This window comes from Struthio camelus, chromosome 5 (genome assembly GCF_040807025.1).
Source record: "Struthio camelus isolate bStrCam1 chromosome 5, bStrCam1.hap1, whole genome shotgun sequence".
Classification (NCBI taxonomy): Eukaryota; Metazoa; Chordata; class Aves; order Struthioniformes; family Struthionidae; genus Struthio; species Struthio camelus.
The window spans coordinates 65,961,939-65,974,978 of NC_090946.1; the positions used below are offsets into that span (position 1 = coordinate 65,961,939).

A 13,040-nucleotide genomic window follows, 5' to 3' on the forward strand; every position below is an offset into this window, starting at 1 on the left:
GGCCTGTTTTACCTTACAAAGTTTTAATAGAGAAATTTACCCTCTGAGAGCAACTTGCATACATCTATATTCAGTTTGTCCTGTTAGCCATAGCCCTGGGCCCTGACAGGTTGAATCACTGTGCTGGGCAACATAAATTTTGTACTGGCATTGTAACGTATGGGTAGATCCTGAATTACTTGTGGAAATATGGCAACCATCTCACAACACCTAACTGCTTAGAGTGGGGACTACTCCAATCAAATGAGTCCTCCACTCCCCTTGGTGCCCTTGGGAGACCCCTCACTCCTCAGCATTTCAGAAAGGTCACATTTCCCTCTATGCCCCCGCTGTGGGAACAAGAATAAAGACCCCTGAAAGGCTACATCTAAAACTCCAGATAAACCTCAAGTTGCCATCAGGTCCTGGGAAGAAGTCCTGGATTTTCTCAGGCTGTAGCTGAAGAAATAGTGCAAACCAGGTATGGAATTTCAATTGGATATAAAAAAATTTATTTGAACAACTGGATATAAAAAGTTTAATTGAACATGCAAAGGAAATAAAGACTGAGGATCCAACAAGAAAGGCAAGTATCTTCGACGTTTAACAGTCATTCACTAGACCATGCTTTTCTCTTAACCCCTGAAATGAATGGCCGCGCCTGAGGCCCTGCTAGGACTGTTCGCATGGGTACCTGTAAGGAAAACACTGAGGAGCTGTGACACTTTTCTTTTGATACCTGCATTAGCTGAGACTGAAGTATCCTTGAAAGCCACCTTCTCAACCCCTGCTGTAATGCTAATCACAACGAGGAGGAAACAGAACGGTGAAATGACTATAATACATTTCTGCTCAAGCATCTTGAGTCAGAGGCGATGTGGCGGGGCAACTGAAGGAATTTAGGCTGAACTAAAGGCATAAAAGCTAAGTGTACACTAAGGTACTATCCAGCTGCTTGGGTGAACGTGGATAAGCCAAAGTACAACAGACTGGCCAGCATCCCTGTAGCTGTTAGATCTGGGACAGTTCCTTTTCCTTAGCACTAGGGTATGCACATAGGGAAATGGTGCACTTTGTAAAGCATCCCTTCCACTCAACGCAAGTGAAAGAAGACTGCAAAGGCCTGTGCCTTTGTTTTTAACTGCACATTCATAATTTCTTTCCATACAATACAGTTATATTTTGTGAAACACATAATTTAAGAATAGATTTCTCCTATCCTTTACACCCAAGCTCATTAACACTTTATCATTTTCATAATTCATTAGTTTCAATTTCCAAGGAACTGCCACCAGCAGTGATTTTGTTCATCATGACTAAAGAGATTAAACTCTGTAGGAAACCATAAAATCAAAATCCTGTGAGAAAGCATGAGCTGGATGCACAGCAGCAGATGCTGGCAGAAGTCCAAAATAGGGAGATTCAGTCCTTTCTTGATGAGGAAAACAACAGAAATAACTGACAGCTTCATGAAGAAGGCACTAGGAAAGAGAAGAAAGACAAAAAAGACTTGGGTTGCCCAAGACAGCTTTAAACTATGCAACCAAAAAGAAAACTACAGCTTAGACATCAGATGGGAGAAGCAGAAGCATGTGATTACAGAAAAAATAAAAAGTCCTTGAGAAAAGAAAACAGATAAACACTGACAGTGTTTTACAAGACAACAATATTTGGAAGGTCATACAATAGCATCAAGAAAGTGATCTGGGGGTGAACACTGTCAGGGACAGATTCTAGGAACTTTCAAAGAGACCGCTTGCAAAAAGACACCATAAACACCACGAGTACTGCTACCAGTATAGTCTAAATTCCCCCCTACCCAGCTAAAGCTCCTTCTCTTAATTTCAGCACCAGACTAGTGCATGAATAAGAGCCAGAAGGATATTTTCCCATTCTCAGAGACCTGAAGAAATAATGTAGAAGAACTGCATCATGGCCTCACACATCTCAGTAAAGCACGACAGGTATGACAAGTGCGGTCTGTCATGACAGAAGCAATAGTTTCAGCACCAGGATTATGGTGATCATTGCAGTCCTCTGTAACAATAGCCAGGGCTTATTTCCTAGAGGTGGGAAATTTCTAACAGGGCCCATGCAACAGCTCCTGCCATCAGCTGTGTTCAGGCCTTCCCTTGCAGGCATAAGGACATTAGCATCTGGAAATAGGAAAGTTGGAAACCTCTGCCTTGTAGTGATCCCATGTTCATAGGCACTAAAGGGCTGAAGGTAGCAGAACAAGCAGCAAAGCATTTACTGGCAAAGATCAGTGCAAGCAAGGTCATGACAACTGTGGTATCAAGCAAGAGCCCCACATCAAAGGAGGGAAATATCAGTGAGAGGCCTGGTTAGGAGACTGTGGCATTATCATCACAAAATCTTAAAATGGAAATGAAAAAGTGGAATCACTCCCATGAAAACAAATCTCAATATTTGCCAGAAGCTGGAAAGATAGGAGCATCTCAAGCATATCCAAGAGGGACTTCTAAGGATGGTCATGTTCTCAGTAGTCCTGTGTCAACACAACTGCAGCAAAATGAGGAATTCATATATTTGAATTCAGATGTCTCTGAAGGTTTACACAGATATCAAAAACAGTGAATAGGACTAACAGCTCCATTAGAGAAGAAGAAGCTGCAGTAATTGGGTCCCACGAGCATTTGAAAGCAGTAAGAAGATGGAAACTGGGGTGATTTGTCCATGTGACCAGAACAACAGGACTAGCAAACACAGTTCTGCAGGGAAAAATCAAAGACGAAAGGAAAGCAGAACCCTCAGGGACAGTTTGACTCAAAAACATCAGCACCTGGATGGAGAAATGTTGAGGAGCTCTGAAGAATAAAAGAGACAGATTCCAGTCAGCGCCTCAAGATGATACTCTTCAGACTCTGTTGTTATTGTAAAAGGAAAGATGAAACAGTCATAAATATTTATAACTGTTCATATCCTGGCCACGTCTTGCTCACTCAGCAAGTAACGCAAGGACACAAAACAGAGCACCGCCAGTGGTGAACCAATAGCACGTGTTACTAACGCTTCCATCACCCATATAATTTTCTCAATTAATTCTGATATTTTTGTTTCCAACTGTTCAAAATTGGCCAATGATCCTCCTATTTCACCCTTTGCTTCCTGAAGGTGACATTTTTTTCTATGTGTTTCTAAATAGTAGGTAAAACTCAACACGCGGTGGCAACATGGCTGGCTCACAGAACCTGGTGTATTTTTGCAATTACTTTTGATCATATTTTTGCCATCCTGCCCCTCCGCTAGCGAGAAGTAAAGCTCTCCTTGCTCTTTAGGTGCCTTGTGTGTAGTTTCATGAGCCACAGAATGTGGATTTTTTTCTCTGCAATTTTCAGCAGGATTACATCATACTGGCAGAAAAGTGGCTGCTTGTAGCTTTTCCAAAAGTCAAGAATTCCTAAATATGTCAGAGTCATGACCCTTCCCTGACCAGAAATGCTCATACCAGTGAAATGTCCCTAACTACCTCCAACACGTCCACAACCAGAGAAAAACACCTCTTCCTGACTGTGTTCTCAGAGCGAGTTGCCTTGAGGGAAGTAATGGCACTGGAGGATGGATACTTCACTCCCAACAGTCAGCAAAGCCCTTTTAGCTGCACAGATATGTTATTTTATGCATCTTTCTAAGAAGCAGCAACATGCTGCAGGACCCATTTAATGGTTCCCACAAGCAAATGACAACCATTCCCACAAGAGATATTCCCATGCAGAACTCATCACCCACCACTTGACAACAAAACAGACGAGGAGCACTGCTTACCAGCGATGCCTGCTGGCAGTCAGACAGCAGAGAGATGAGAAAAAAACAGGTTAGGGAAGAAGTCTTGTAGTTCCTCCCAAGGAAGCCCTTTCCCACAATGGATTATGATGCTTTCCCTCTGGGCACTGTGCCGGGAGCAGTCCGAAGTGGCCTCTGGCAGCCCTGCAGCTACTGCGGGAAGCTGCCCTTGCACCCTCCAAGAGTCAATCCCTTCGATGCTTTGACCCTATCTCTGTTCAGAGCAAAGGTGGGCAGAGTATTGGTCCTGATGGTGCCAAAACTTCGAGTAACTACGTAAAGCAGTATTCTTCTATTCCTACTTATTTGCAGACTGCCCCAAAATTTCCCAGTAGAACTGTGGATCTCTGTACAATGAATTTCAGCCTACTGACAAGTATACATGATTTTCTTGGTTTTATGACCTCTCAGAGTAGACTACAGAAGCTCAAATTTCCCTATACCACTTGCTGAAAACTACTATCCTTAAGCTCAGGCAGTTTATGTACGTCGACTGCTTTAGCTATATGGTTCCTGGTGATTTATGATGTTTTATGCCATTTATTTGGGGGGGGGGGGGGGTAACTATATGGTTATAAGGTACTTGTATGTCAGTATCTTTCTCCCAAAATTGAGAGGCTTGGACTAATACTACTCTTTTGATTAAAATTAAGGCTTCCAAATGATGAAGTTATCCTGGCACAGAAACAATAATTAGGACAAATCCAAGTGATCTGCTCATGTCTGTAAACATTTACAGGTGCAGCATACTCTCTCACTTACACCTGCAACTTGGGATGCCAGACTGAGACATGTGATTCTTAACAGAAGAGAGTCCTTAAAACCACCATCTGCACAAAGGGTTTTATTTAGTTGTTGGCGATTCATGTGAGTTCAGATACTCTTGGGTTTTGGTTAATTTTCTGGAACAGTATGTTTTTTGTCTTTATTTTTGTTTCCCGTGTCAGAGCTGCAAAGCAGATGGATTTCAAACTACAGAAATTGTTTTTTGGTAGATCTTTAGTGAAAATCCCTGACCGAAACATGATTCTTATTAAGGAAAAAGAAAGGCTTGCTGGACTTTTTTTTTTTTTTTCCAGTTCTAGGAGAACTGTAAGAGAAAGGGATTGTTTTGCTCAAAGTGTGTTTTGCATTCCACATTGCAGTACGATATCTAACTGCATGCTGAGGTTGACCTGTCTATGTTGATCTAATGAAAATTGATTGTTAAGTATGACTTAGGAGAATTATACAGTCTTTGCAACTTTAAAAATGCCATATAGTGGTATATTCAGCTCAAAATAGCAAACTGCAGGGCCTAGGCTAGGAGAAAGGGAGAAGTAAAAGGAGGAAATGCCTTGTTTGGGGAATGAACTGTGAAGCTGAACAAAGAAACAGCACTTGAGCATTCTCTTCTGGTGGGATTCTCTTTTTGCGGGAAGACAAGAACCAGGGTCATGTTACCCACTGGTGAATGGCGTCAGGGTAGGTGAGCGCTAGGCAAATGTCCCCCTCCTACAGATGCTGAAGACCCTGCTTTGTTAGGGGAATTAATAGCAAGGCAGGCAAGGCAAAGCACTGGAGATGATGTTTCATAGGGCTGTGAATCATGGCAGGCCAAGGAAGCTGATTCATGATAGATGAGCTTAGTGTCCACAGCTCTGAACTGTGGCCTAGAAAAAAGAGCGAAGGAAGATGCAGAAGCAGCCGCTGGCACCGTTCAGCAAGTCTGAGCCAGCACTGCTCCCTGAAGACACCCGGCGGTGCTTGTATGGCAGCAACAGTATGGCTGTGTGTTTCCCATTCTCTACCACCAGCAAGCAGGCGTTTCTGAGAAACCACCACAGATTTCCTTAAATCCAACAGTCTCTTTTTGGGATTGTGTGTTGTACATGTACAGGCACAGTGGATTTGTGGGCATGTAGCTACACAGCAGATTTTCTTAGGCAGCAAAGATGGACACTTTTCTCCTGCAGATCCATCTCTTTCTCTCCGCCTTGGGTTACCAGTCAATGCTGTGAAATTTTGTTCGCCAGCCAATGAATTTTTTCTAGCTTAGCAGCCAAAAGCTCTACACCAGACCTGTGAGATTTGGGCAACACAATGCCATAGCATGCTGTTATAAAAGAGGTCATCTCGAAGAATGACCTCTTCGCAATGGTGGTGTAGATTGTATTTTCCCACTTAAAGGAAAATGCTGTTACTATATGACACAAAGGGAGGGAGAAGACAGAAGAGATACGAATAGGCTGTGCTCACACTGCCTGTGTGACCCAGGTCAGAGCCCACACACGTAGCAACAAAACAGTACTTTCTATCTTTTATTTCAAAGTGCTTTGTCCATTCGGACCAAAACAGATACCAGCATGAAGAATCACCAGAACAGCTCCATATATATTGTTGATCCGCACCTAGAGGTTGACGTGCTTATAATGACCTGTTTGGCTGTGACCTGCTTTGTTTTACTTTCTTTGCATTGTTTCCATTACTGTCCCAGCACTCTGATATCTTGAGCTAACTGCTCAATAAGGCTGAGGTATCTTTTTTCTAGAGTTTCTATGAAGAATCTCTTTGTCTTGAGCCGTCTGAAGCCAGTTCTTTAAGCCTCTTCATAATAGTACATGCAAAGACTGGAAAACCGTAGAATACAAGATGTGTGAGCCAAATCGGTCCATCTTTTTTTACCATACAGGTTAGAAAAAACAGTTGCTGACTACTTCTCTTGTTTTTCATCAGTTCTGTACCTGGAAGGATCTGTCCTAGTGTTTGAGGATGTCTTCAAACTCATTGCCTTCTACTGCGTCAGTAGGTGAGTTAGACTCATGTTTCCATGGTGGGATTACTTTGTTCGTAGGGTAGCTCTCCCCTCCGACCTGCCTTTCCCCTGGAGTGTGCTGGTGCTTGTACAACTGAACCAAAGATGTGTAGAGTGGAAAAGAATAACCAGTGTGGTGCTGCTCTGAAACACAATCTTTCTGCATTGCACCTCATTTAAGTACATATAGAGCCTCTGGTGTATAAGGGATATTTCCCTTTTCTTTAGGGTACAGCTTCCAAGTGGGATTAAGGGCCAGATTGTGCTTTCAAAATAGCGTCACTGATATTTCAAAGGAATTAAGGTTTAAACTAGTAGCAGAAGGAGAAACAGGGGGCTCTATGAGAGCAGAGATTCTTCCTTCTATTCTTTAAAACAAAGAGAAAGTTATGGGGAAGGTGGGAGAAAAAAAAATACAGCTTTGTAACGGAATTAGAAATGGGGTCAATGCACAATGATGTGACCGCAGACATTAAATTCAGACGTCCCTGGTTAAGGAAGCTGGATTCCTGTTCAGACCTTTACAGAGAAACGTCCAGACAAAAGATTCATATGTGGTTTTGATGCCAGATCCAAGTGTTCACAGACGTGGGAGGGAAAGGCTTAGGCACCCAGTGTTCTTTGCTAAGGAGTATGAGTATTATAGCACTGTCCTAGATCCTACACTGCTTGAGCTACAAAGGGACTTGGGATGATGCAGCTCCCAGGGGCTCATGCAGACTTGTTTCAGCCTTTATTTGGGGGCTTTCATCTCTCTGGAGTCTCATTTTGTGCTTCCGAGTTGGTTCAATCTCGTAACATGATTTAGTCCAAATGATGCAAATAGATAGGTATTCCACAGTACCCAGTCACAGTGCAGGCCCAGGTGTTTCCTATGGTTTCCTCTAACCTCAGGTGGGATGTGCCAGATCAGCAGGCTTCGCTGGTGTTTCAGATGCTTGTTGCAGCGATGGGGCCAGACCATGCAGTGTCCGTTGAGGCTTAGCAGAGCCACAGCTGTCCCTGACATCAGTGGAAGCTTTGGCTGAGGAAGGGCTGTAGGACTGCACCCACACAGGACAGGAGCTACCAGGGCATGGAGGTGAAAGGTTCCTGGATTAACCATCTCTTACAAAAAGCACCTTTAAGCATCCACATGCACCTGGCTGTGACTTAGCAAAGCTGATAGCAGACTGTTGATTACTGGAAATTCAGAGCACTGTCTGAACAGTCAGCTCGTCTGACTGGGAGAGCCCATCAAGGGACAATCCTGAAAAAATTTCTGTTCTTTAGCTAAAAATTACAAACAAAATAAAGTGATAAAGGATAGACCTTGTGTGTTGTGTGTTTGCCAAGTGCAGAAACTCCAAATATGGTTGGCACAGAGATGGGAAAGACCTGGTAGGTCATCCTCATTAAAGTGACGTTTGTTAACTCACTGTTGAATCCCCCCATGTAATTAAACCTGTGTATCTACAGTCATTTTTAATCTATGCATTTGTGCCATGCACATTGCAGTGATACTACATGACCTACTAACCCCATCCCTGCTTTAGCAGGCCTGATTTTGAGTTGAATGTAAACTCTTGATGTCACCTGTATAAACTTAGATGATTCTTAAAGTGGTTATTTCCATTTAAGAGAGGAAAGCAGATTCAGGATATGTTTACAAGACAGTCATGTTAGTGACTTCTTTAGCTCACAGTAGGAACAGTCTATCTATGGTATGATACAGTAAGCTGCAGTTCACCCAGTCAGATATTCATGCTATTTTGGGGACCCATTCTGCAGCCAACTGAGTTCAATGCTGCTGGGCTTGGACTCCTATCCATACCCAAGAGATACATCCAGATGCACATAGGTCCTGTGGAATGGGTGTAAACTACCCACATAAAAGATTTTTGTTTTACCAAAGAAGCATAAAAGAGTCCAAAAGCAAACAAGAATTGGGCATTTTTAGTCAAATAATCTGTGGGAGGGAAAAGCCTGCTTGCTTCTGCTTTCCTACAGAAAGGATCATGGTTTAAGAGTCTCAGAAAAAAGAAAAGCTTTTCTATTAGTTCCTGTTGTAAACATTACTTTTGGGTATCAAATATAAATCAGATGGTTCAGATGATTTCTTAGTTTGCTGTCAAAAGATAAGGCAAATAGGGAATAAACTTTCTGACAGAAATTAGGTAATAAAAAGGCTGCTTTGGCGCTGACCTGCCATTTCCTGGCAGCTTGTAAAAGCTCTCCGTGATGATGAGTTGAGAGGCTTATGCTCAGGGCTCTAATAAATAGTCATCTGTAAGTAACTGGAAACAGTTTAACATGGCTGATAGCCTCTTCTCAAAAGAAAGTTTGGCCTGTTTAGTATGATGGCTAAATCGCTTTACCTCACAAAAATAACACCAGTAGGTAAACGTGACTCTGTTATTTGTTTGCAAGCTGCCTGCCCCATGATTACAAGTAGTTTTTTTTCTATTATGGTAAATTCTTCATGCTTCCTGATTTGTAGATATATCTATCTTAAAAAAAAAAAAAGGCAACTACTTGTGCATATAACAATAACAAACAAACAAAAGGAGGAGGCTAGCGGGTGCCTTTTCCATTTTTAAACCTAATATTTGTCCATGAAAATAAATCCTAGGGTCAAATCAGCTTCTGAAAAATAATGTGACAACAGAGTGCTCAGTAATGCACAGAGAACCCGTGGAGTACACAGCAAGTCAACAGAATATGTATCTGCTAATAAAGGGAAAATAGGCCCCCTACATCTTCTGTCACCAGATTGGTCCTCTGGTCTGCAGTCACATGCCTTTTTGGTATGTGTGCGTAGCAGAGACTGCCTACTCCTAAGGTCAGCTTTTTCCAAAATAGTCTCCTGATGCTTGCAGAACATTTTGTTAAACTTTTTAATATGTAAAACGACCCTGCACCATTCCTTGCTGCCTTTTAAAGATTATTGGTGACTTTTCTCGTCCTTTTTAGAATGGGCATTGAGGTAGGAACAGGCTTAGCAAGTTATTATTGAGCAACAAGCAAACCATAACTGCTGTCAGCTGCCTCAAGAGCTCCCTGAAATGATTTGAGACTTAGGGTGTGTTCCAGTGATACCTAAGTAACATTCTCTGAGAAACTGCATCTTTTATCAATAACCATACAGCATCTTTCAAGAAACGAAGCAGTCACAAATCTGAGAAGAAAGGGATATGCTCATTTTCTCAGTGCTAAGCAGCACTTCAGCATTTTTTGTCATTTCGTCAAGGGGGTCTCTTCCCCAGGAAGTCTCTTGTGCTAACTCCACTGTGTCTTGTTACCTGCCTGCGCCTTACACTCGTGCTGATTTTTAAAGGAGGAAGCAGGTGGGGAAAGGAGTAAACAGAAAGCAAAAGGACTGCAAATCACCTCCACACCAAAAAGAATGACTTCTCTAGTTATAAGAATTGCCATCTGCAATATCTCACTTTTCATGGGAAGGTATTTTGAACAATTTAGCCTCATGGCCTCCCCTGAGGTGGGAGGCATTGCTGCTGTTTTCCGCAGAAGGAGGAGGCAAAGGCGAAGCTAGCCAAATGGCAGGACGCATCTTCACGGTGCTGGTGCTCTCTTGTGAAAAGAAAGCAATCCAGGCCAGTAAAATTTACATGATTCTTTACTGGCTGTGAGATCTTCCTTTGACACATCCTGTGCTTTGCAGAAAGGATATGAAGTCATGAGCAAATCCAATCACTAAAAACCGATGGTAAAATCTGGAGTTCCAAACAATCGGAGGTTTCATTCTTTGTTTTGTTTTTGGCTGTGTTTCTTTTCACAGGGATTTGCTGCCCTTCACCCTGAAGCTACCACAAGCAATATTAGAAGCCAGTAGCTTTCAAGATCTTGAAATTGTCTCTAGTTTGGGGACAGGTAAGTCTTTCAAAGCAGCCAGTTTCGCTGGGACTTACGAGAACTACAATGCCTTAAAGACATAATGCAGCTGATGGATAGACAAACTGTTGTCTTCAGAATAGTTGAGGAGGCCTGAATGCAGGAGAGAAGATGTTTATTACCTTTCTGTCTGTGGAAGCACATTAAAAAAGGGTCACATCACCCCTTTGGACATAAACCTCTACTTGGACTTCTCAGCAGGGTGCGACCTACAGTCTCACTATGAACTGGGGACTTAAATTACAACAGCTGAAGAGCAGAACAGCCTTTGAGGGAACTGACAGATATTCAAGGTAGTTGGCATCTGAGGCAAACAAAAAAAGGAAAACACTTGGGCAGTTTTCCTCTCTGATGAGTGGGGAGAAATAATGATGGGAGTGTGATAATTTTGCACACAGCTTCCCACTGCAGGTTTTCTAGTTAGTAGAGAAGTGTGTAGTGTCCCAACACGTTCTCTCATCTCATGCAAATAAGATTACAAAAGGGAATACTATTTTTGGTGACAAGGCCAAGCAAGCAAATTTTGGATCGTATGTATAAAGTCACAGAGCTGGGAAATGCAGTTCTGTTAACTAAAGGAGGACTCCTTCCAATTTCTTCCCTTTAAATACATTTCACTTTAGATAACTGTTAAATTTGGCAAGCATCTCTCATGCTACTTTGCTTTTCAGTTTTTCCTCAGCTGTTGAAATCAGCCAAGTAAGGCTGAAAGTTAAAGACTTATCTCTCTTAGAGATACTGAGTAGAGTACTGTGGGGCTTTCGGGATCTATTTTTGATCTACATTACACCTCCCAGAAGGGATGGGCAAACCCCAGTGGTTTCAGTTCAGCCAGCTTCTTTGAATTTGACCAGCAGATTCTCCTCTAGCACTTTCAGGGCGCCCTATTTTGAATAAATTTCGATTTGTCAAAGTTTCCTTGATTATGTGTATCCAAGCAGCAATTATTGCTTAAAGAAGACTACTTTGCAACTTCGGGTAACAGGTTGCAAACTTGTTATCAAGTTTATTATAGCAAGTATAAATGTTTGAATTAAAACATAGGAAGTATTTTATGATTCTCTCACCTTCTCTTTCTGGATGCCTAATCTGAGCCAGCTGAGGAGTTTCTGATTCAGGCAACAGTGCCCAGCTGCTCCTGAAAAGGATTAGCTAAAGCACAAACACCTAAGCAGTATTGGTTGCAGTCTTCTTCCTTCTCATCTGTACACTGCTGGCCATAACAGTGCTGATGTCTGGATGTGTGCACACCATAGTACGCTGCACGCCAGGGAAGTTTCTGTCAACAGAAGGAATTGCGTTGTGCACAGATTTCCTGGGAAGCGATGCTAGCTTCTTGGAGTGCTATTGTTTCTTCGTAAAGTCAAACGGGATGAATTAGTGAGTGTTGCTGTTTGCTGCTTCCTAGGACAAAATCTAATGGGTACAAACAATAGGTACTGGCCAATTCTGCATTCCCAAAGGAAACTTGGCATTGTTTGAAATTCTAGTATATCAATTTTCATTTCTTTCAAAGTGTTATGTATTCTTGGAGGAGTGGAAATAAGATAGCTACCCGGAAGCTGGATTGTTCTTCGAAGGATCTGGCTGTCATATATAACGTCAAAGAGGATATGCTGTAGACTCTCTAGTCCTGAAGGGTACAGAAGGCCTCTCTTAGCAGAAGAACTAACGTGGTCATGGTGCACAGAAAGCATGTACCTTCGCAGAAGTGTTAAAGCCTCAAAGAACTGCTAACTCTTCCCTCCTAAAATGTAAGTTAAGGGAAGAGCCAGGAGAGCAGTGGAAGAAGATCAAACTGCCCTTCCCACTGCATGAGATAGTGTGGCCTGGACTGCAATAGCCTCTGTGGAGCAGCTGTGCAGACCTTGGTAAGAGGCCACCACTGCCTCATCTGGCCCTTCACAGTCTGAGCTGAACACTGCATTTTCATCACGTGTCTTATGTTTGCCCACTACTGAGAAAAATAACCAACTTCCCTTTTGTAAATTGGTTCACTCACCATTTCGTCAGCCCACGAGACTCTGCAGTATTACCTTCTGGCTTAAACGAGAAACTCCCATGGCCCTGCATTTGCTGATACTTGGTAGAGCTGGAGCATTTTAAGGAAATCTTACCATAGGCCGTCTCAGAAGTGAGGGGCTAGGCAGCATGACGCTGTCTATCTGTACTGTGCTATCTGCAGGTCTACAGCTGAATTCTGTTGTCGGAAGTGCTGCTCCTCCTGGCAACACTAAGCTTCTTTATTCTCTTTCCTCATAGAATATCCAAGAATAAAGCTGTTTGAACCTCAGCATCCCTAGGAAAGCATGGTAACATGCTTATAAAGTAGAATTAGCCATGGACACTAGCCTAGGCAGTGATGGGGTAAATCAGCAATTTTATCTTGTTATGACTGGAAGAGAAGAGAGACAGTACCTAACTTTTGTGAAGCATTTTGCATCCTTAGACCATAAGATGCTTTACAAGAGATGCCATTGTCATTTTGCCCCATTTTTCAAAATGGGGAGGGTGTTCAAAGGCTTCACGATGAAGAGCAGCGCTTCAGAGGGTTTTTCAAAATTTGCAGTTT

The 13,040-nt window shown here is 42.5% G+C and overlaps 1 protein-coding gene across 10 annotated transcripts in view; it reads left to right on the top strand.

The window, feature by feature from the left end:
- The window catches only part of RIN3 (Ras and Rab interactor 3), a 73,106-nt gene that overhangs the window by 37,747 nt on the left and 22,319 nt on the right, over nt 1-13,040 (top strand). For all 10 annotated transcript variants that reach the window (XR_011141625.1, XR_011141624.1, XR_011141622.1 and 7 more), the window contains 2 exons: nt 6,499-6,571; nt 10,356-10,447. Coding sequence is in view for 5 of the 10 variants with exons in the window: in XM_009689768.2 (XP_009688063.1) it covers nt 6,499-6,571; nt 10,356-10,447 (165 nt within the window). In the remaining 5 variants the exon portion in view is untranslated. The remainder of the gene's footprint in view (nt 1-6,498; nt 6,572-10,355; nt 10,448-13,040) is intronic.